The following is a 25,000-nucleotide window of genomic DNA, read 5'->3' as shown; positions in this document are numbered from 1 at the left end:
CAAGGATAGAGACACTATGCTAGAATTTTTAAGTATGACACCATGAAAAGATGCACAATATCATTAATCCTTAGGGAAATGAAAATTAAAACCCACAATGAGGCACCACTACACACCCACTATAATGACTATAATCAAAGAGACACACATGACCAAGTTTTAGCAAGGATGTGGAGAAAGTGGAGCTTTCATACATTACTGGTGGGAATGGAAATGGTGCAGCCACTTTGAAAAACATTTTGGCAGTTTCTCATGAAGTTAAGCATATACTTACCAAGATGTGACTCAGAAATTCCACTAGGTATTTACCCAGTGAAATGAAAACACATATCCACAGAAAGGCATGTGTACCAATGTTTTATAGCAGCATTATCCATAATAACCCCCAAAGGAAACCACCCAAATGTCCATCAGTAGAATGGAATACTGTACAGCATTGAGAATGAGCACATAACACTACCAGTAAACATAACGTGGATGAATCCCACAAACATAGTGGTTATCTAAAAACCCACAGAGTGTTTGGTGCTTGATCCTACGTATATAAAGTTCAAAGCAGGAATGCTAATCTGTGTAAATGGAAGTCAGGATAATGGTTATCATTATCGGGGGAATAGCAGTGACTGAAGTGGGGACGAGAAGACTTCAGGGGTGCTGGTCATGCCCTGTTTCTCAATCCGAATACTGTTACACAGCTGTGGTAACATTGTTAAAATTTATCAAGTTGCACCCTTAAGACGTGTAATTTCCTATATGTATTTTATACTTCCAAAAAATTAGTTAAAACTGTGAACAATGAGTGACACTTGATTTTCAGAGATTCAGAGGTGGTAGATAAAGCATACTCCACATTCACTGCTTCAAAGACTTTACAGTCTAGTGAGGAAGACAGACATGTTGATAAATAATTCCAATATGAAACAAACTCTGATAAGGGCTGCATTAGAAATAGAAAATAAGTGTAGTGAAGTAAAGGAAAATATTTACCAAGGAGGACAATCTGGAAAAATATTTTAGAGTATGGTCAGTGTCGGGTTTACCACACATTATAGGAAGAAAATAATAATGCATAAAAATGGAAGGAAAGGATACAAATTAGAAAAAGTGAAGAGATTAAAAGGTATTGGGTTATATACAAGAAGTAACTACTGTTTGATAGGCCAAATTGTTTTAACGTATCTAACACATAAGCTATTTGTATCCTTAAAAGTGAGCTCTTTTGCTTTTTGTTGACTGACTTTGCCTGAGTGGTAGGTTATTCTGTTCCAGTGGTTCTCAGCACTGGCTGCACGTCAGGATCACAGAAGTTTTTATAGCGTCTCCTGAATCAGAGTCTCCACGGTGGGACTCCGGCATCTGTACTTTGACTAGACAGCTGTGATTCTCCTGAAAAGCCAGGGTTAGGAACCACCTCTGTGGTGCCTGTGGGCTGGAGGGAGCCATTACAGGGACCATCAACACAACAACAAATGTCTCTGAAAGTGTCATTTCTTTGTTTTTGGAGCTTCTGTGACTTCTACAAAGAAGAGCACTTTTTATATTTATCTCTTTGTAATTGTGCCAAGAAATTTCTTTGCAAATGGCTTTTATCCAAGTATTACATGAAAGATGTTAATCCTACTGTTAAATTTTAACCCTGATTCTTTCAAGCACTAGGGCATTTCTTCTGATTTTATTACAGGTACGTAGATCCATAGCAGAAAATAGAACTGGAAAGGACAAATTGGCACATGCAGGTCACTTTTTAATGCACCTGTATGACTAATCTTCCTACTATGAGGAAAAAGTGTATTTTTAGTCCTAACATTTATGTGTCAGATGTTTCATTGTGAAAATAATACTGATTTTCATTTAGAAAATTTTAGTCCTTTACTTAGTTCATTCACTTGTTATCTGTTATTACCTATTGTTAGCTTATCCATGCTTTTGGAAAAATCTTGGTTTTTAAATAATTTTAGAATTACAAAGAAGTTGCAAAAAATAGTAGAGTTCATATATATTCTTCACCCTTCTACCCCTAATGTTAACAATTTATATAACCATAATACTATTATCAAAACTAGGAATTGGCATTGAAACAATAAGATTAACTAAACTACAAGTCTTATTTAAATTTTACCAGTTTTTTTTCCTAATTTCTTTGTCTGTTCCAGGATCCAATCCAGGATGTTACACTATGTATAGTTATCCTGTCTCCTTAGTCTCCTCCAGTTTGTGACAGTTCCTCATTTTCTGTGTGTGTGTTCCATTACCTTGACCCTTTTGATGAGTAGTGGTGAATTAATTTGTAGAGAGTTTCACATTTGGGGTTTCTGTGAGGTTTTGTTATGAGTAGATAGAGGTTATTCATTCTGGCGAGAGTACTGCAGAAATGATTGGGGGATACATGATGTTTATATGTGTTATTACTGATGATGCTAACCTTGATCATTAGGTTAAGGTGGTGTCTGCTGGGTCTCTCTACTGTAAAGTTACAATTTTTTTCCTTTGCAATTGATAAATATCTCTGGCATTATGCTAATATTCTGTTTCTCCCCCAACTAATACCAACTGCCTTTAGCATCCATTGATGGATCTTGCCTATGACAATTATTACTGTGATCTTTGCCTGATGAGGTTTTTGTACTTTCCTCATTCCTTCCACATTTATTAATTGGAATTCTATAAGGAAGAGCTATCCCTCCTTGCCCACTTATTTATTTATTTGATTATTTATATCAGTATGGACTTGTGGATATTTATTCTATGAACTGTAATCCAATATGTATTAGTCAGTTTTTAGTTGCTAATAAAAGAATACCTGAAACTGGATAATTTATAAAGAAATTAAATTTATTTCTTGTTTTGGAGGCTGAGAAGTCCAAGGTCTAGGGGCTCATTTGGTGAGGGCCTTCTTCTTGGGGAAGAGTCTCTACAGTGTGTCATGGTGAGCCAGGGTATCACATGGCAAGAATGACAAGAGCACTTTAACATGCTCATTTGCTCTCCTTAAAAAGCCACGAGTGCCACTGCCATGATAACCCACTAAATTATTAACCCACTAATCCATGAATGGATTAATCCGTCCAGGAGAGCATAGTCTTCACCATCCAATCACCTCTTAAAGGCCCAACCATTCAAATACCATAGTCAAATCTGCCACCCTCTTAACACTGTTACAGAGGGGATCAAGCTTCAATGAGTTTTGAGGGGACATTCAATCCACAGGACAATACTATCTTTATTTTTATGCTCAAATTGTTCCAGCTTTGACCATTGGCAGTTCCTTCTGATTGGATCCTGTGTCCTTTTGTTATGACACTGTTTTGTTTTTATTTTAAAGCACTTCTTTTTCAAACATCACAAGATGATCCAGACTCATATTTTCCCTGTTCTAGACCAGGAATCAACCATTTCTCTAAGAAGCTTTAATTTCTTTTATTGAAGAATGTTATTTAGAAAACAAGATCTGAGAGCTACAAGGGTGCCATTGCTCTAGTCCCTCTCAGCAAAATGAGCTAGGAAATAAATGTGTGTATACAAAGCCAGGTGTACGGATACACTATATTTGCTATTTATTTCTTTATCTACGTGTGTGTGTGTGTGCGCGCGTGTGTGTGTGTGTATGAGAACCATGAGTTCATTTTAATACCTCTGATTCCAATTCAGTATCACAAGATTCACTATAAGCCTCTCCCCTTATTTGTAATTTCTTTCTCTAACTCTGAAAACACTGACTATCATTAATTACAGTCCTAGATTACATATAAAGTAGTTACTGAATTACTAACTCATACCGCAGTGAGAAATAGATTTACTAACTATAGTACAGTATTTGCTTATAGTTATTTTTGGTTTTTATTTTACAATATCTAGTAAAAATTATGTTTTCCAAAGTGACTTAATTCTTAACTCCCAGTCCCTTCAGTGTAGTTGTATTATCCATCTGGGTTATTCTGCTCATTGTAACACAGTTGGATTCATTTGTTGCTGTTTGTATTCCACTTTGGGTTTCATTACATTTTTTATTTTGGGAAGTATGTAAAGCATTACTATGGTTTAGAGAGTCAAAGTTATGTAAAAAGAGATATTCCAAGAAGTGTCTCCAACCACCCCCACCCCCACATTTCATGCCTCCTCCTTTTCTCTCCTTTTCTACAACTCTTATGGTTAAACAATCTTCTGTAATTTCTGGCTTATCCTCCCCATATTACTTGTGCACAAATAAGCAGATTCATATGAATTTTATTATATTCCCTTTTGTCTTATGTGAAGGGTGGTAGCACTTTGCTTTTTTCACTTAATGATTTGGAAATCATTCCAGATTAGTTCCTAATGATCTTTTTAATTTATTTTTTACACCTACATGGTATTAAATTGTATGGATGTAGCATATTTATTCAGCCACTCTTTTATGTATGAGCATTTAGGCTGTTTCCATTATTTTGCAACTACAATCAATGCTCCAATAAATAAACTTGTACATATAGGTTGAGCATCCCAAATTCAAAAACCTGAAATCCAAAATGCTCCAAAATTAAAAAACTTTTTGAACTTAGATGTGATACTCAAAGGAAATGCTCATTGGAGCATTTTGGATTTTCAGATTTGGCATGCTCAACCTGTATCATTTCAAAATCCAAAAAAAAAAAAAAAAAATTCCAAAATTTGAAACACTTCCAGTCCCAAGCATTTCATATAAGGGATATTCAACCCATTTGTAATTTTGTATTATTAGAAGTATGTTTTCAGGATAGATTCCTAGAAGTGGAATTTCTTGGTCAAAATTAAGTACATATGTACATGTGTCTTTTAATCACTCTATCATCTGTATGCCTGTGGAAATGCCTATTAGTGAATTAATGTGTATCCTTGGTCAGCATACAAATTACTGAACTATGGCTTTTAATTTCTGTAACTTTTTTAAAATTTAACTTTCTTCATTAGTTGTACTTCACAAATAAAAATATATTAAAATTGCATTGGAGTTAGGAATTAGTCTTGCATAACTAACCACTTATCAAGAATAAATACTCAATAAATACTCTTGTAATGTGTCAACAGCCTCGAAGAAAGGAAGTAATCATACATTACATTTACAGCCCTATCAGCCCAGGTGGAGTCTGCAAGTTCATGATCATTGATAGAGTGTAGGTAGTTCAAGAACTCTAGCAGTGACATAATGACTAAGTACTTATTAATACTCTTATTTGCCCAGAGCTTTGTATTTTTCAAAACTCTCTCAAGTCTTTTCATTTTATATCAACTGCCCCACTGGAAGATGGGTTGGGGAAATATCAAATATATCATGGCATGTATGTAGTGCAAAGTTCATTTTCTCATTTAAACCTCAAACCAACCCTATGAAGTAGACAGGTCATATAGCCAACATCCCTATTGTCCAGGGGAGAAAGCTGATTCTCAGAAAAGTTAAATATCATGCTGACATCAGACAGCTACTCAGTAGTGAGGCTAGAACTTGAGAATATACCACATTGCAGGTTTCACAGATAGCTCATGAACAACAGTGAAAAAATTGCCAAGGGTGTGATATATTCAGAGGTAAATTACTTGGTATGTGTTTTAGAATAAAAAGATTATTTTGGTAAATATTCACAGGGTAAATATTTGCCTACCTATGAGCTGTAATGTTTAAGTCATGAATAGTGTAGAGAGAAATACATTCTGAATGGGTGCAAGCTTCACTACCACCCTAGATGCTGCTGCTGTGACAGAATGAGCACTGGCTTTGGAGCCAAACAATCTGTTTTCACCCTAGTTCTGCCACTTTTATTAGAGTTGGGGCCTTGGCAAGCTATTTAACCTCAGTTTTCTTACCTCTAAAATGAGTATTATTCTGCAGGGCTATTGGAGGGCTTAAGTGTAACTTCATCAGAGAGACCCTCCCGTATGTCCCCCTATCTAAATGTTACACTCTCCTGCAGTAATCAGTACATTTCCCTCAGAGCACTTGTCACAATTTACAGGTAAAAAGTTACTTTAATGTTTGTTTGTTTCACATCTGTCTGTTCTATTACAATATAAGCCTCATGACATCAAGGACTCTGCCTGTTTTTACTACTCTGTATCTCTTCTACCTGCCCCAGTGCCATTAATCATTGAAAAAATATTTCTGGAATGAATCTTGTGATTTTTTTTTACTTCTTTTTACTTCAGCCACATGGATGACCTGAAGCTTCTCTGTCTCTGTCTCTGTCTCTCTCTCTTTTTTTTTTTTTTGGATTGTAACAATTGATTGTTCATATCTGTGGGGTACAGAGTTGAATATTATTACCTGTGTTCAATATGTGATGCTCAAATTGGGAAAATTTGTATATTCGATATTATACAATGTAATCATTTTTCCTGGCCCTTTACCAATCCCTCCCTTCCCCCGTTCCCCTCCCCCGTTCCTACCTCTGATAAACTGAGTTCTGTTCTCTCCTTTTGAAAGTTCAGCGTACTATTGTGATTGTTGTATCTTTCTTTCTTTTTTAAAAAATTTATTTGTTTATTTTTAGCTCCCACTCATGAATGAGGACATGTTGTATTTCTCTTTCTGTGCCTGGCTTATTTCATTTAAAGTGGTTTTTCTCTAAGATAACCCATGTTTCTGTGAATGACAGAATTTCATTCTCTTTTATGGCAGAGTAGCATTCCATTGTGTATATTACCACATTTTCCTTATTCAGTCATCTGATGGACATTTAGGTTGGTTCCAACTCTTGGCTATTGTAAATAGAGCTGCAATAAACACGAAACTGCAGGTATCCCTTTGACATGATAATTTCCATTCCTTTGGGTATACCCAGCAGTGAGATTCCTGGATTGTATGGCAGTTCTATCTGTAATTGTTTGAGGAACCCTGATCCTGTTTTCCATTATGGCTGAACTAATTTACAGTCCCACCAACAATGTAGGAGGGTTCCCCATCCTCTGCATCCTTGCCAGCATTTGTTATGCTTTATCTTTTTGGTAATAGCCAGTCTGACTGGGTGACTTTGATTTGCATTTCCCTGATGCTGAGTGATGTTGAACATTTTTTCATATGTCTGTTGGCCATTTGTATGTGTTCCTTTGAAAAATGTGCCTATTCAGCTCCTTTGCACATTTTTTAATCAGGTTATTTGTTTTTTCACTGTTAAGTTCTTTGAGTTCTTTGTATATTCTGGATATTAATTCTTTGTTGGATGCATAGTTTGCAAATATTTTCTCCCACTCTGTAGATTGTCTTTTCACTCTGTTAATTATTTCTTTTGCTGTGCAGAAGCTTTTAAATTTGATATCATCCCATTCCCATTTGTTTATTTTTCCTCTTGTTGCCTGTGCTTTTGGGGTCATATTTATAAAGTCTTTGCCAAGTCCTACTCCCTGAAGTGTTTCCTCTATGTTTTCATTTAGCAGTTTTATAGTTTCAGGTCTTATATTTAAGTCTTTAATCAATTTTAAGTTGATTTTGGTATATGGCGAGAAGTGTGGCTCTGGTTTCATTCTTCTAAATGTGGGTGTCCAGTTTTCCCAGCACCATTTATTGAAGAGGCAGTTTTTTCCCAATGTATGTTCTTGGTGTCTTTGTCAAAGATCAGTTGGCTGTAAGCTTTTGGGTTGATTTGTAGGTTTTCTGATCTGTTCCATTGGTCTGAGTGTCTGTTTTTATGCCAGTACCATGCTGTTTTGGTTACTGTCATTTTGTAGTATAATTTGAAGTCAGATAGTGTTATGCCTCCAGCTTTATTTATTTATTTATTTTTTGCATGGGATTGCTTTGGCTATTCGGGGCATTGTGTTGTTCCATTTGAACATTAGGATTGTTTTTTCTATCTCTGTGAAGAATGTCATTGGTATTTGATGGGGATTACACTGAATCTGTAGATCTCTTTGGGTAGTATGGATAATTTTCACAATGTTAATTCTTCCAGTAAAGATCATGGAATATCTTTCCATCTTTCTGTGTCCTCTTTAATTTCTTTCAACAGTGATTTATAGTTCTCATCTTAGAGATCTTTCACCTCCTTGATTAAATTTTTTCCTAAGTATTTCATTTTTTTTGATGACTATTGCAAATGGAGAAACTTTCTTGATTTCTTTTTCTGCTAGTTTATTGTTGGATATTAAAATTCAACTGATTTGTGCATGTTGATTTTCTATCCTACAACTGTACTGAAATTGTTTATCAACTCTAAGAGTTGTTTTGTAGAGTCTTTAGGCTTTTCTCTATAAAGGATTATGTCATTTGCAAACAGGGACAATTTGACTTCATCTTTTCCTCTCTGGATGCCCTTTATTTCTATCTCTTGCCTGATTGTTTTGCTAGTGCTTCCAATGCTATGTTAAATAGGAGTGGTGAGAGTGGGGATCCTGTCTTGTTCCTGTTCCTGAAGGAAAGCTTTCAGCTTTTCCCCATTCAGGAATAAATTGGTGGTAGGTTTGTCATATATGGCTTTTATTATGTTGAGATACTTTCCTTCTATATCTACTTTTCTGAGAGCCTTTATCATGATGGGATGTTGAATTTTGTCACTTTTTTCCTGTGGAGATAATCATATAGTTTTTGTCCCTGATTTTGTTGATGTGGTGTATCAAATTTATTGACTTGGGTATGTTGAACCATTTTTGCATTCCTGGGATGAATCCCACTTGATCATGGTGTACAATTTTTTTGATGTGTTGCTGTATTCTATTTGCTAATATTTTATTGAGGATTTTTACATCTACATTCATCAAAGATATTGGCCTATAGTTTTCTTTTTTGTGTGTTGTATCTTTGTGATGCTGGCCTCATAGCATGAGCTTGGGAGAATGGCCTCTATTTCAATTTTTTGGAATAGTTTGAAGATAATTGGTATTAATTCCTCTTTAAATGTTTAGTAGCATTCATCAGTAGAGCCATCGGGTCTTGGGTTTTTGTCTGTTGGGAGAGTGCTGATTATTCTTCAGTCTCTTTGTTTCTTTTGGTCTGTTCAGGTTTTCTATTTCCTCTTAGTTCAATCTTGGTGGTTTGTATGTATCCAGAAATTTATCCATTTCTTTCAGGTTTTCAAATTTGTTGGCATATAGTTGTTTATAATAGTCTCTAATGTCCTTTGTATTTCTGCATAATCAGTTGTAGTATCTGCTTTTTCATTTCTACTTTTTGTTGTTTGAGTCTTCTCTCTTGTTTTTCTAGTTAGCCTAAGTAATGGTTTGTCTCTATTTTGTTTATTTTCTTGAAAAGCCAACTTTTTGTTTCATTGAACTTTTGTATCATTATTAGAGTTTCCATTTTATTTAGTTCTGCTCTGATCTTATTTCTTCCCATCTACTAATTTTGGGATTGGATTGTTCTTGTTTTTCTAGTTCTTTGAGGTGTAATGTTAGGTTGTTTTTTTGAAATCTGTCTATTATTTTGATGTGAGTGTTTATTGCAATAAACTTCCCTCTTAATACTGCTTTGGCAGTAGCTCACAGGTTTTGGTCTGATGTCTTTATTTTCATTAGTTTTAAGAAATTTTTTTATTTCCTGTTTAATTTCTTCTTGGACCCATATGTCATTCAGGAGTATGTAGTTTAATTTCCATGTGTTTGGACAGTTTACAGAGTTTCACTTGTTATTGATTTTTAGTTTTAATCTGTTGTTGTGTGTGATATTTGAAATGATGTCAAGGTTTTCTAAATTTTGTTGAGGCTTGATTTGTGACCTAACATGTTGTCTGTCCTGGTGAATATCCCATGCACTGATGAGAAGAATGTATATTCTGTGGTTTTTGGATGAAAATGTGTTGTAGATATCTGTCAAGTCCAATTGGTCTAAAATGTGGTTTAAATCATGTGTTTCTCTGTTGACTTGTTGCCTAGATGATCTGTCCAGTGATGAGAAAGAGGTGTTCAGGTCCCCAACTAATATTGTTTTGGGGTCTATCTCTTTCCTTAGGTTGAATAGTGTTTGCTTTATTATCTGAGTGCTCAGGGTTGGGTGCATATATATTTCTGATTGTTATGTCTTCTTGCTGGATAGATCCCTTTACCATTATATGTGACCTTATTTGTCTCTTTTTACAGTTTTGCATTTAAAGTCTATTTTATCTGATATAAGAGTACTTATTCCTGCTCATTTTTGATTCCTATTTGCATGGCATATCTTTTTCCTTCCCTTCATTCTTAGTCTGTGTGTGTCTTTTCAGGTGAGGTGAGTCTCTTGTAAACAGCATGTGGTTGGGTCTAGCTTTTTGATTCAATCAGCCAATCTGTGTCTTTTGAGTGGGGAATTTAATCCATTTACATTTAAGGTTGTTACTGAAAGGTATTGTCTTACTTCTGGAATTTTATCACTTTTCATTTGGATGTTTAAATATCTTTCATTTCTTTCTTTCCCTTTGCTGTTCATTGGTTTGTGGGGGTGGTAAAATACAGTTTTTCTCTCTTTCTTATGTGCATTTTTATTCTACCAATGAGTTTTGTTCTTTCTTGTGTATTCATGGTAGAGATTACTGTTTTTTGGTTTCCAGATGCAGGACTCCCTTGAAGATTTCTTGTAGAGCTAGTTGTGTGATGGTGAACTCTAGTAATTTTTGTTCATTTGGGAAATATACTACTTCTTCATTTCCAAAAGAAAGCTTTGCTGAGTATAGTTTTCTTGGCTGGCAGTTTTTTTCTTTTACTGTTTTGAATATATCATCGTATTCTCTTATGGCCTGTAGTGTTTCTTTTGAGAAGTCTGCTGTTAGTCTGGTAAGGGCTCCCTTATAGGTGATTTGATGCTTTTCTCTTGCTGTTTTCAGGAGTCTCTCTTTGTCTTTGAGCTTTGCCAGTTTGACTATAATGTGACTCAGAGAGGAACTTTTTGGATTGAATCTGTTTGAGGATCACTGAGCCTCTTGAATATAAAGGCCCGTGTCTCTCCTTACACCTGGGAAGTTTTCTGCTGTTATTTCATTAAATATGTTCCCAATGCCTTTTCCTTTCTCATCCCTTTAGGAATTCCCATGATTCAGATGTTTGTGCACTTAAGGTTGTGTGCTATCTCTCTTAGATTTTCTTCATTTTTTAAAATTCTTTTTTCTTTTCTTTTTTGTTCATCTGAGTTATTTCAAAGAGACTGTCTTCAAGGTCAGAAATTCTTTCTTCTGCTTGCTCTAGCCTGCTGCTTAAGCTCTCAGTTGTGCTTTTTATTTCATTGAATGACTCCTTCAGTTCCATGAGTTCTGCTACATTCTATTTTCAAGTATTAATCTCTTTGTAAATTTCCTCCTTCATATCCTGGATAGTTTTGCTCAGTTCATTGTGTTATCTATCTGTGTCTTCTTGTGTCTCATTGAATTTCCTTATATTTTTACGCCAAATTCCTTTTCAGTTATTTCAAAGGTTTCCTGCTCTATGGCGTCTGGTACTTGGAAGTTATTGCATTCCTTTGGTGAACTCATATTTTCTTGTTTTTTTCATATTTCTATTATCTCTACATTGATGTCTGGTCATCTGGTAGAGCAGTTGCTTTTTCTATTACTCTCTTTCCCTGGATTCTGCTGGTGACCCTTCTTGTATCAATGCAGTTGAATGGTCAGCAGTCTGCCTGCTCAGTGACAGTGGCTACTGTGGCTACTGGGTGGTAGCAGGCTGCCCTTATGCTGGTGGTGGTTGTAGACATGGCTTTGACAGGCTGCCTGTGTGGCAGCCGTGACTCCAGTGGTGGCAGGTTACTTGCACGAGGATGGTGGCTATCTGGCAGCACTGGTGGTGGCGGTAACTGCAGCAGTGGCAGTTGAAATAGCTGACATTTATCTGTGGTGTCCACAGCAGTGGTCTGCACATCTGTGGAGTCTGCAATGGCAGCGGGGTTACCTCACAGCAGTGGCAGTGGCATCATCAACTTCCTCCCTGGTGTCTGCAAAGTCTGCAGTGGCAGTGGGGTTACCTCATGGGGCAGCAGTGGTGCTGGAAGCTGCAACTGCCTCCCTCATATCTGTGGTGTCCTTGGTGTCCTTGGTGGAAGTGGGGTTGCCTCATGGTGGTGGCTGCAGCCATCTCCCTCATATCTCCAGTGTCCTTGGCCACAGTAGGATTAGCTCTTGGGGACAGTATCAGGACTGGTGGCTGCAATTGCCTCCATTGTGTCTGCAGGGTCCTTGGTAGCAGCAGGGGCAGTGATGGTTGCAGCCAACTCCCTCGCATTTGAGGAGTCCGCCCAGTGACAAGCAACCCTCAGGACTGATGCTCTGCAGGGAGCGGCTCTGTGATAGGCGATGATTCTGGAACCAGACAATGGCTCTGGTGACTGCAGCAGCAGTGGCAGTGGGCCCATTTCAATCATCTTCTGCTGGAAGTACACACCCTGGGCACCTCTAGTCTACCATTTTCCTGGAAGTCCCCCATCCTTTCTCATTTCTTTACCTTGGCACATGCTATTTCCTTTGCCCAACATACTCACCTTTGATTCTTTGTTTTTCTGGAGAATGCTTATTCATCTTTCAAGACCTAGCTCAGCTCTTCTGTGAGGGCATCTGTGGTGTCCCTCTTGTCCTGACTACTGAGAGGCTCCTGTGACCCCTTGGTATGCCTCTATAATAGACCTAACCACATTATAGTCATTGGTGTATTCAATTAGTATTTTTGAGAATCTACTTTGTACCAGGCACGTGCTAGGTGCCTGGCATACAGAAGTGAATAGTTGTTGCTCTAATGGGGGAGGGGTGGATAAAAAAGTAAACAAATAAATAATAACATTCTCTATAGTAGTAAATGATCAGCTGATCATTTCTAAGAAGCTGACCTTTGACTTGAAATCTACAAGGCGAGAAGGAGTTAGGAATGGGAAGAGATAGGCAATGAGCCAATCAATTGCTATTATGATTGTTTACTTGGCTGTTCCTCATTTCTACCCACCACCTCCACTCAACTGGCTTCTGAGCTCCATGAGCCTTTGCATCCCCAGTACCCAGCACAGGCCCAGTGTGTCACACCACAGTCCTCCACTGGTGGTATAGCCTACTGCAATCGCCTGTTGCCTGGCCCCATGATTCTGATTTAGTAAATCTGCTGTGTAGCCAGGGCTCAGAGCTGGCTCCCAACTTAAAACCCACTCCCCCACTTACTATTTAGGAAAGTTATTCACTAATAAAGTTATTCAATCCTTCTTTGACTCAGTTTACTGATCTTTCAAAAGGAAATTAGAGTAAGACTTCGTAGGGTTGCTATGAGGATTAAATCAAATAATGCATCTGAAATTTTAGTCGAGGGCCTGGCACATGAAAAATAGTCAATAAGTGTTGGCTAAAATACTGTAGAGCTCATGAGGTGCTTATTGAATAAATGCGTGAATTCAGGAAAAATAAAGTTTAATTCTAACTTGAGTAAATAGAACTAGGTCAAAACAAAAAATTGAATACCCTTATTTATCTTCAGTTTTCTTATTTATTGTGTATTTTAATTTGGACAAGAAAAAAGAAAAGAAAAGAATACACCAGACACAATAGTGATTTTAACACCCAGAGTCAATAGCTGTTGATTCTTCATTTGCTTACAAAGCAAACCCTGAAACTTCTCATATCATTTGATTTACCTATTTACCTTTTCTGAATAGTGAAGGGCTTTCCTGTTCTAGCCTCAAACTTCAATAAAACAACTGTACACAATCTACCGACCTTGGACCAATCTGCAACTTGTGCTTTGTCATCTTTTGAAATCACAGTTTGAGCACTTTGTGTTGAAAAGGATTTCTTTTATGTATCTCCTACTTCATTTATCATAGGAGATCCTCAGGATATCATAACCAATGAAAGTTAGGACAATACCAGAAAGAACAAAATCTTCTTAGGTTAGGGACACCAATGGGATTAATCTGAGATATTGCTCCTAACACAAAAAAATATTATTCAGACTATTTCAGCAGAACTTTAGTATGTGGCATGTCCCCCCAATCCCTTGGAAAACTTTAAATGCAAAAGCAGCATGTGCAAAGATGAGACCATTAACAAGCTGATAGCATGAGGAACTTAAACAAAAGTACTTTCTTTGTGATATTTTCACTGGGAAGCACTGGGATCATGATTGTTGTTTTTGTAAAACATTAAATATCTTGCTACTGGGAGTTCTTTGATACTGGAATGCATGGGCATGACTTTTCTAGTTAGAAAAAAAAAATTACTGAGGTTATTAGCAAAGAGATTTTGCCAAGTGTATTTTTCTGTAAGCTGTAAGAGTTAACATTCATTTACATGAGTAAGTCACTCTACTCTTAGCAATCTAGTCAACACATTTTGGAAAATATCATCTGTTTTTAATGTCACAGAAATCAACTCATGCTACCATAGAATAAGGAAATAATTAGCAATTTCTTTTTTCCTTTTTAATATTTGTGGCATTATTTACAGGCATTTATTTCATTTACAAACCAAAGCACTATAAACATATTCTGGCTGAAGATATTGAATTCTGTTTTTCTGCTTCATAAATGTAAAGTTGTGCATATCTATCAAATCAGAAGTTTGTAGAAAAGAGCCACATTCACTGATTGGTCACTCTGACAGGATGATGAGCTTTGCAGTGATACGTAGTGCACATAGTAGATTATGGGATAAGCATCTGCAGTTTCATAGTGGAACCATGCTGAACAGCCAAGAAGACTAGAGATACTGTCATAGTTTTCAGATGGCAGGCTTCATTTTATGTTAATAGAAGGAAGACTTCTGATATGGTGAGGAAATTCACCATAACAAATGCATTCCCTTTACTGCATTGTACCATGGCAGCAATTAAATTCAACTGCATGTATAATGTAGTCTTAATTCCTAACAGTCCCAAGAAGGACTAATGTGAAAATATTATATAGTCTTACATTTTACAGGTCATGAGCAGATGGAAAAAATTACACCAATTGGTAAAGAAATTCACATGCAGGGTGACACACCTCAAAATAGTGCTTACAGGGATTTTTCTTTTTTAAAAATACATTATTAAAGTTACCTTAGGTAAAATTTAGTTAGTATTTGGGGTTTTTTTGTAGTGCTATGCTTGTGATTCATTTTAATTTATTCCTTCTGCAGATATGAATATTTGAAAGTACAGGTAACCTTGTAATGAATAAAACTGACAAAAGGTTGTGTCCAGTGAAAGGGAAATTATGGGATGATTATTCACTTTGCAAAAGGGTTTGTCATAGAGAAAGCTTTCCTAAAGCATTTCAAATTTAATCTAGTTTATAAAACATTCATTTACGCACAACATTACAGGAACAAATTTAGTGAGGAAATGAGAGAAACAGTCATAATCAGATAGAGATCCCTTACACTGCTAACATTAATGCTTTCTTCCTTTCTGTCCCTCCTTGCAGCACTGATAGCCATCGGGCGTTACAGCATGACTATAGAGACTGTGGATGTTGGATGGTGTAAAGAGATTACAGATCAAGGAGCCACCCTGATTGCACAGAGCAGCAAGTCTCTGAGATATTTGGGGCTGATGAGATGTGATAAAGTAAGAGTTGTCCATCAAGTTGTTTGTCTTTTACGTATCAGTATTGTAATTAATAGCTTGATATCATGTTCTCCCCTGCCATAGACCCATATATATATTCTATTACAGCTGTGCATTATTTGCCTGATTTTCTAAACTAACCTGAGATTATTTTTGCATTTTTCCATCTAATAATGAATTTGCGTTTAAGCAGAAGGAAAAAGCAATCACATTCACAGTCAAATTAGATTTTGGCATCCTATTCATAAGTCCATGGACTAAAATTAAAAAGTTTGCATGGCAAACTATAATTTACAGGGCCTAACAGTAAAATTCTATTCCAGGTTCCAAGTTTCCTGCAACAGTAAAGGTGGAAAAAACAGTGCCAGATCAGTTTTTCACAAGTGTGTAATTTCAGTGCTCAACATCTATGTATTTTGGCCATTTGGGGACAAGAAAGGGCCCATGAGGGGGCATGTGGGAATTTGCATCTCCTCACACATCAGATGACACTCCTAGCACATAATGAGAACGGTCCCAGAGGCCCAGCTGAAGGACTGTGGAGCTGACCAGGGACTTGAGCATGAGTTTGAGAAATGGTGCCATGTTTAACATGGGGCCCTTTGAAGACTGAGAAGAAAGATAATAAAAATCTGTATTGAACACCATGTACTAAAAAGGTGTTTTCCTCTCTGTTACTTCCATGTCTTCCCTATAAAAAGTCTAAGAAATAGTTATTTTCATTGTGAAGAGAAGAAAATAAAGCTCAGAAGGACCAAACACTGGCCCAAGGCTACTAAACCAAGACTTCATGCTAGATCTTTTGAGTCTGTGTCCAGTGATCCTGGCATGACCATTGGGGCAGTCTCCAGCCCTGGAAACTGCTTCCTTGGAAAAGGTTCTCCTCAGATACTATTCATCTTATACTAATTTACACATGTGCTACTTTTGCAAAAGGTGATTAGGGACAAATCTAGCAAAGGAATGTGAAACTAAATATACATGCCTCTCAAAGGGCATGCATTTTCTAAATGTAATAAATTTGGGCGCAAACAGAAGAATGGCTCAGATCCCTTGTGTGCTTTGCCATTTTTGTTAATTGACCTAATTCTTTTCTCCAAATGCTTTAAAATCCCAACTTATACTAGCCTTTGCCAGTTAGTTATGTTTAGAGAGATCTGATTATATATTATCAGCTCAGCCTGGAGAGCTGACTTAGTTTGTAACTAAGCAACAGCACTGAGACTCAGGCAAGTGTTGCTAGTCTTCAAATCTCACAACTAACTAACCTAACTCCTACTGACACTGTCACTTTAAAATGACTTCTTTTAAAACAAGTTAAAGGGTTCACAATAGGCAAAGTGCTTTGCAAACATGAAACAATGACAGCAGAGCTCCTCAGCTTCTACCAGAAGGAGCTGCTACATCAGTGCTATCTAACCAGTGACATCAAAATGTATACTTTCAAATGTATTTATGTGTTCACAACCATTCTCAGAAATTGCTGTTTCTAGTCCATATTCTAGATTTGTTAAGATCAGTTCAACTGTCAGACACAAATTGTAGAAGTTGTATATTCCCATTAGTACAGGAGAAAATTATTCCAGACATATTTGCTGACCAGCTTTTTGCTGAGTTTTAAATTAAGAAATGAGTTCTTCTCTACCCAAATGCAAACTAATCCAAAATGAGGGTAGCAAGGCTGTTCAGATTAGCGATATCCCTGAGGGTTTTAGCCCTTTTATGGGGTGCCTCTGCATCCTTTCTCTAGCCAGAGAGCTACTCTGAGAGCCCCTTGGGTAGACGGTGCCATCTGGCCACAGTCTGCCCAGCCCAGCCCAGCCCAGCCCAGGTTGCTGCTGAACCCAGCCTTGCTGTCTGGCTTCCTCAGTCTCGAGGCAGCCCAGAGCCAAACACAAGAGGTTTGTAAGGATGGAAGACTTTGCAAACCACACACAAAGTACAAATAAAGCCTTCACAGAAAAGCCTGCTTAGTTTAGTTGGATACAAACTTAGACTAGAGTAGCTATTTAGCTTTCAACTTTTGTATTATGCCATCTATCTCCAGATTTTAAGTTATCATTAGATTCAAAGAAAGATTTGAGTAGCAAAGAAAAGAGATTAGTAGTGAGGATATGGTCTCTGGAGCCAGAGTTCAGGTTCAAATCTGGGCTCTGCACTTACTGGTGTGTCATCTTCAGCAGTACCTGACCTCTCAGTGCCTGTTTCCTCATTTGTAAAATGAAGATGATACTAGGACATATCTTGTAAATTGTGAGCATATAAATAAGTTAATATTTATAAGGCACTTAGAATAATATTTGTTATATATAAAATGCTATGTATTCCTGATTATTCTTATCATTAATATCATTACATTAACCTGTGTTGTGACATTTGAATTTCCAAGTGAGAAAAAATTGTATTGCCCCCATCCCATTTTGAAAGGAAATTTAAAAGAGGGAAAAAATAAATCCAGAGAAGATATTGCCTTTGTAATTTTTTTCTTACCCAAGTTTAAAATTAAGATTATTATTTTCTACAAAGTTGTCAATAATTGCACTTTCTATGCACTTCACAAAGGAAAACAAATGCCTCTATGGGAAACTTTGTATTTGGAGTCAGCTTACTAACTCAGGCACAGGGATGATAAGTGAGAGAATAGAATGAATTAAAGGTAAGATAGTTCAAATAGGTAAAGAAACAGAAAGTAACAAGAAAAATAAAGGTGAAAAATAAGAATAGAAATAGGAAACAGAGAAAAACTATGATTAGGGTATGAAGAAGAGGAGCCACTATCTATCCCAGTCTGTGAGCTTCTGTGCCAAAAAAGCATTAAAGAACACAATTAATTTGGGCCTATCACTCTTCTCCTTATACCTCAACCAAATCTGCTAACCACTAATAAAACTCATTAGTCTGTGTTCTCCTCCCCCCTTTCTGCTCACCCACTGGTGCTAAAGCAGGAGGCAAGAGACCTGTAGACAGCATCTACACAGTTCACCTTCTGGTCAGATATGCTGTCAGTGGGATCGGGGAGGAACGGCGTTTGTGAGGTCTGTGTGTTCTGTGATCTTGTGGTTCTGAGAAACATTGAAGTCTGGTTGTCTTTTCTTTCACATGCAGTCAGATTCATTTGGGGTTATTTATAATTAATTTGGAGGCTGTACTTTGCCAAACTGGTGCTGTTTTACTCACTTCAGCTTTTGAGGAATTTCGGGAATAACAAAATGCATTATATTTGTTGTAGGAAAGAGTGTTTTTCTTCTGTCTCTCCCCCCCACCCAATTAGGTAACAGAGAACAGATAAAAAAAAAAAAAAAACATGCAACATATTCTTTGTGGATGAAAGCAGCATGTACTTGGATTATCAATGTCTAAGCTAAGCTGCAGTAAATTTGTTTGGCTGCAACACTGATGATTCCTAGGGAGGCGTCCTCCAGCCATTCAACAAATGCGGCATTCCTCATGTTGTTGTAAAGTTAGGAAGTGCATTAGGAAGCCCCTGTTTGAGCAGCTTTTCCGATTGCTGGATGGATAAGCATGTTAGAGGGTTTTGAAGCTGACGCCACTTAATCTCCTAAACTTCAGAGTATTGTAAGAACCAAGAGAAGAAAACGCTGTGTGAGACGGCTTTGATGAATTGGGGTGAGCTTATATTCTTAAAGACTGTTCAAAGGCTTACTTGACCTTGGGAATTAGAGTTGACCCCAAATCACCTATCAACTTAACTCTCGTTTATTTGGTGATTTAGTTAAAAATACTTGTATAATCAGTGGGATTCTCTAATAAGAGCAGTATGTTTACTTTGGTTTCCCCAATTATAGTCAGTGGTTTTGAGCTTAAAAATTATTTTCCCAACTTCAGTGCATTCTAGATTCTCGATAGATCTGTTTCTTCTAATAATGTTATATTTTCCTCATTTCTTACAAGGCAGTTTGGATAGAGAACAAAACTGAAAAGTACAAAAAAATCATGGGAAAGCTATAGGGAAAATGGAAATGCAATGTTCAAGGTTAATGAAAAATGTCTGGGGTAACAAGGTTGATGAGAAAGGGGGAGCACAGTGGCATGTCATTGGCTGAGAAACCAGACCTCACCAGAGGCAGCCTGGCTGGTTTGGGAGCCCTCGGTGATAAAATGTCATGGTGGAAACCTCTGCAGTGTGTGTTAATGCAGGAGTTTGGAGACACAGGGGATGAATTATGAGCAGTGAATAACATCATAAACGTAGCAATTCTCAAGTGCCAAACTCTTGTGAAAAGCAGTTGGATGGAGAAATGCTGGAGCTTTTAAAAGCACCCTTTCACTTTCTGGGTTTTTTTTTTAACTTCATGCGGAACTAATTTTATACACTGTTCATTTGATTTGAAAATGTCAGCGTCTGGGGTATCATTAAAGAGCGTTATTGAGGGAACCACTCTTGGCAAAGCATTTTGCCTGAAATGCTTAGTTCTTATGACCCTGCAGTGTTGTAGATGGGAAGGAGAAAGTGTACCTCGATTTACCTAACACCATTTCTCCGCCTTGGCCCTGAGCAGGTTCTGCTGGGAGGTTTCTTCTCATTGGCCAGTAGAGGCGCCTGGAAGGCTGTGGGAGCCACATTACTTAAGGAATAGACATAAATAGATTGTGAAAGGTCCACCCCAATGTCCTATGACCAAAGCCTCTTGGAATTTCTTTGATTTCTAGTTGACATAAATTAGAATTACACAGGCGTGAAGAGTCCGCCCAGAAAAAGATCAGAGAGGCTGCTGGGGGAGGAGAGCCGCCTCTGTGTGATCCTATTGATTATCCAGCTGCCTTCAGGCCAGCAACCTCTGTGGAGGCTATTATTGATCTACACCATGAAAATAATCAAATTAATTCATTTCTCATCAAACTGCTGTTGCCGAGACCTCTCTTCTCGCCTGCCCCAATTACCAAAGTTAGTTGAGGAGTCAAATAGGTGACTTCTTATAATAAATGTTGTTGTATTCTTCAAGACATAAGAAATCCTGGTTTTCATACAGAGTTCCTCATTTAGATGGTAGAGAGATTTTATTTGATCAAATCAATGAGAAGCCAATACAGAAAGAAAGTAATAGAAACCAGTCAACTCTCGCAAGCAAGGAGTCTGCTTTACAACCTTGAAATATCAAGGGCCAAGCTTTGTGTGCCTAATTTAATGTAAAACATATTCAGGAAAAATTGACCACTGCATTTTTCAGGAAGTAATTATGGTAAGAGAAAACCTCAACAACCTAAATATTTCTGTGGAGAAAATAGAGTTTTTATCAGCTTGTTTAGGAATCGTGAGCAGGAAAGCCCTATGGGGAAAATAATACAGGACTCTGTAACTAATATACAGAACTAACTGGAAAAATCAGTTTAACAGAAAAATAATTTGTGGGGCACTGTGTCCAGGACTGTTTTGGTAGCAATTCACGCATGAAACAAAGTGTGTACCTGTAAGGAGTCCCCATTCCCTGCCACATATGTGCAGCTGTTTCCAGATTGCCAGCAGCCAAAATTTTAAGATTTTAAATTGATGCTATATCAAAGTATTACAGAACAAAAGAAAACATTCTGTCCTAATAAGTCAGGAGTGTCTGACTGTATCAGATGGCGCAGTCCTCTGTCATGGATGACATAACGTTATCCAAGCAGCCCACAATGGCATGTGCTTCAGAAGACAGGGGTGATGAAAAATAGTGAGACGGTGTAGCCTGAGCCCTAAAATCTGAACTTAAGTCCTTTGCTTGAAACATCAGCATCTTGTTCCTTTTGCTGATAAAACAGTTTCTCCTGGTGATTTTCACATAGGAGCACTTTAAAACACATTTTTACAACCCTCTCCTGATTATTCCAGGTAAATGAAACAGGGAAAAACACATCAGCTGAAATTCAGAGGTTACCGCTCAACCTCATTTTAGTCAAGTGTTCCCATTTCCTCTTCTTCCAACCCTATTCACGTAAACCACTAAGAAGTGGTAACCGAAAGTCCTTTCCAGTATTTAAATATTAAACCAAGAAACATTGGCATGGAGCTTTATGGAAGAGGTTAAATTGGTGAGCACTAGTGTCAAACTGCTAGGTTTTCAAATTCTAGCTCTTTCACTCTACTATCTGTGGGATCTTGGACAACTTAATCTCTAAAAGCCTCAGATTCACCATATGAAAGATGAGGATGAAAATAACATTTACTCTACAGGGCTGTTACAAGATTAAACAAAATATTGCAATAAAGCTCTTAGCCCAAAGTCAGGCACACTGTAAGCACTCAATAAATATTAACTACTATTATCATTATCATTTATTATTTATTCGTGTATACATACCTGCTTTGGAATCTTGTATCTGATATATTAACCACCTGCCCCAACACATTTATAATACTCTAACCGTGAATATAAGTTCACGTGATAAGGTCTTAGAAGGAAAAACTAGCCCCCTGATACTCAGGCAGCAATTCTTAAAAATAATAGAATTGGGGTTTTTTTTAATTGTTATGACCCATTAAATTACAGTCAAACTTATAGAGAAAGAGGAAACCTGGAGCCCAATAGGTCTCAGTCCTTCCTTTTGAACAGAGAGTAAAGACTTACCAAGTTACATAGCCAGTCCTTGTCTAGGCTGAGACTTATTTGGTTTGTTTCTTCAGGAAAATTGTAATCTGTGTAGAACCTTTTAAAGAATGTGCTGAAAGTAGCTGCTTGTTTTGCTTGCCTCTACTATGGGATTGATGTTCAGTGAAATTGTTTGTTTTTAAAAGGGGGGAAGGAGAGAACCTACTTTTCCCCAAATACTATAGGGTGACTAGAATGCTATGTTAGAGTTTACCTGAAGGCACCCTGGAGCATCATCACTTTGCAGTAAATAATCTCCTTGGAGCTTTGATTTGGCTTCAGTAATTATATGAAAGAATTAGATTGTAGGGTCATATCGTTTTCCTAATTTAGAAATAGAAATGGTAACAGCAATTCCTGAATAAAGTTCAGATTAGGTCCAGAACTCCTAAGCACCTGACGTCACCAAGTGGACAAAAGTATGGCCTGCAGTAGCCCAGAAGACTGAGACACCACTGCAGGTGGGGAAGGAAATGCTCAGCCTGCATGCAAGGCCTGGACAATTCAGCAGCAGGGTTTCAGATCCTGCCATACTGTGCCAAACCCTACCACACTGCGCCTAGTGAAAAGATTGTTCCTGTTTGCAAAGAAAACCTAAGCCTTCCCCCTTCCCTCCAATTTTTATAATATATTTTACTCATATTTATTCAAGAAATATGTATTGAATGGCTTACTATGTACCAGTCACTGTGATAGACAACAGGTCAGAAAAAACAATGAACAGGAAATAATTACTACCCCATGGAGCCTGCAGCCCTCCTGGGGAAGACAGACAAGCAACCAGGCAACTACAATACTGTGAAATTGCTAATTAATTTTTTTTAAATGACATCCGAAGATATGCTTCTTCTGAACAAAGAGCCTCACTTTGCTCCCACATCAGCTTTCAGGTGTGTCCCTCCACAGTCTTCTTTTTCTGCCACTCTCATATTAAGTTTCTGAAAAGGACTGTGCAGGGACAGTTGTCCTTACTTTCTCACCACTCATTGCAATGTATTTCCATCCATACCATGCTACTGATGCTGCTCTTTTCAAGGTCACTAGTGACCTCTGTGTCACCAAGTGTAGGAGCCACTTCTCTGTCCTCAACTTGCTCCATCTCTTGGCAGCTGCATCCATATGGTAACCACCCCCTCCTTCGTGGGAATGCTTTTCTTTTGTCTTCCATGTCACCACACACTGGTGTTTCTACTGTCTCTGTCTCCCCTTACTGCCTCTCTGTGCCTCCAGTCCCTCTGTAAAATGGAAATAATAACAGCACTGATCTCTTAGGTTATTGAGAAGCATAAGTCAGTTAATCTGTATAAAGTTCCTCATATAAAGTAAGACATAAATATTAGCTTTTTTATTCGTTGTGGTGTAATTCTTACCTTTCTCCTCCCCACCGCTCTCCTTCTCATCAGAATGTGGGGTTCATGGGTTTCTCCTTCTGCATTATGTTACCAGGACCTACTACAATGGCTGGTACACATTAGTTGCCAGACAAATATGTAATGGATGATGGATGGATTGGATTGGATTGGATTGTGTTTCTCATCTGCATTGTCTTAAACCAGAGTCCCACTTTTATTGCTTTATTGATTTGAAATCTACAGATTTGGTTTGCAAAAGTATCATATAGCTAAAAGCAAATTTGAAAACCATTAGATCCCACTGCCTCTTTATCATTTGATAGATTGTAAAAAGTATCTAGACAGAGGGAAATAAACAAATAGGAAAGGTATCACCTTGGATTTAATACAAGTTTTTTGTAGGTGGAGGATTCTGGGAGCACCTGGAAACCCCTGGGGTAAGACAATCAGACAGAGGTCAGGTGTCTGCTGTGTGGTTGGACTTGGCATCCTTCAGAGCCCAACCCTGAAAATGATATGATTTATGTAGAGTTCCTTTCTGAAAACCAAAAATATCACTTATTTTCAGGTTTTTAATCTGATTTGCCAGTCACATTTATACAGAAAAACTTTTGCTCGTAATAAATTTGTTTTAGGAAGCAGGTCAAATCCATAAGCTCTACCTGATAGAAACTGCAATTTTAGAAAGATATGTTTTCATCAGCTGCCTACTTGGTGATTACCACTACCATGGCCTTTATGGAAGAAAGTAGAAACTGAAATCAAAAAAGCCGTTAGGCACAAAAGAAACATTTTTTCATTCAGAGAGTTTTCTCCCTCAATTATGTTTTTTAGCTTAACTTTGAGAGTTCAATTTAGAAACACCCAGATGTGTTCCATAAATACATTGCACTTATCACTCACTTAGTGACTACATTAATTATCATATTAGGCCCAGGTTTTTTCAAATAGTTATCTTTTGCTGAACCATTTAAAGCACTGCAGATGACTCCCCCAAGTGGCTTTCTCCGCCTTGGTGTCCCACATACATCTGTTTTGGTTCTCATCTGCATCACGTGTGCAAATGCACAGATTTGAGTGATGGGGCAAGTCCATGGCCAGAAGTTTGTGTCCTCAAAATGGCCAAATGCATGGCTGTATACCTAGACCTTGCACTTGGCTTGAAACATCCTTCTTGGTGGAGGATCGCCTGGTGATACAGGAAATGAAAATGTCAGTAATTTTTCTGACAGTCTGGTTGTTGGACTTCCTCTCATATTAATTTCTAATTAGAGGCTTCAGGTTAGTGAGCCCCAATTCTCACTTAACACTGCAGGCATCGCTGTGATCCTCATCCTCCCAGGTTCTTTGCTGCTTTCTCATTGTGCTAATTCAAGTGAATAGAAGCAGTTCTAGTGTGAACAGGCAACCCACATTTTATGAAAAAGAGACAGCATGAAGCCAGGCCTGTTGTGATATTGACAGAGCATAGCACTTCCAATCATTGCAGATGATGAAATGGAATGACTGCATTTGACAAAGTTGACTGAATTTATGAGCCTGCCTGTGTCAGGTTCATTGCATTTTCAGTATCTGTCTGTTCTATGCTTTGGGACTTTTAGATGAGTTTTTTTTTTTTGCCACCCAAGAGTAATATCT

The 25,000-nt window shown here is 37.6% G+C and overlaps 1 protein-coding gene across 1 annotated transcript in view; it reads left to right on the top strand.

Annotated features, from left to right (window-relative positions):
* Positions 1-25,000, top strand: part of FBXL17 (F-box and leucine rich repeat protein 17) — a 518,884-nt gene that overhangs the window by 482,881 nt on the left and 11,003 nt on the right. The window contains exon 8 of the mRNA XM_063087474.1: positions 15,281-15,423. Within this exon, the coding sequence (XP_062943544.1) occupies positions 15,281-15,423 (143 nt within the window). The remainder of the gene's footprint in view (positions 1-15,280; positions 15,424-25,000) is intronic.

Source organism: Cynocephalus volans, chromosome 2 (genome assembly GCF_027409185.1).
Source record: "Cynocephalus volans isolate mCynVol1 chromosome 2, mCynVol1.pri, whole genome shotgun sequence".
In the NCBI taxonomy this organism is placed as follows: domain Eukaryota; kingdom Metazoa; phylum Chordata; class Mammalia; order Dermoptera; family Cynocephalidae; genus Cynocephalus; species Cynocephalus volans.
Note: the sequence above shows the minus strand (reverse complement) of the source record. Positions and strands in the feature narration are given on the sequence as shown.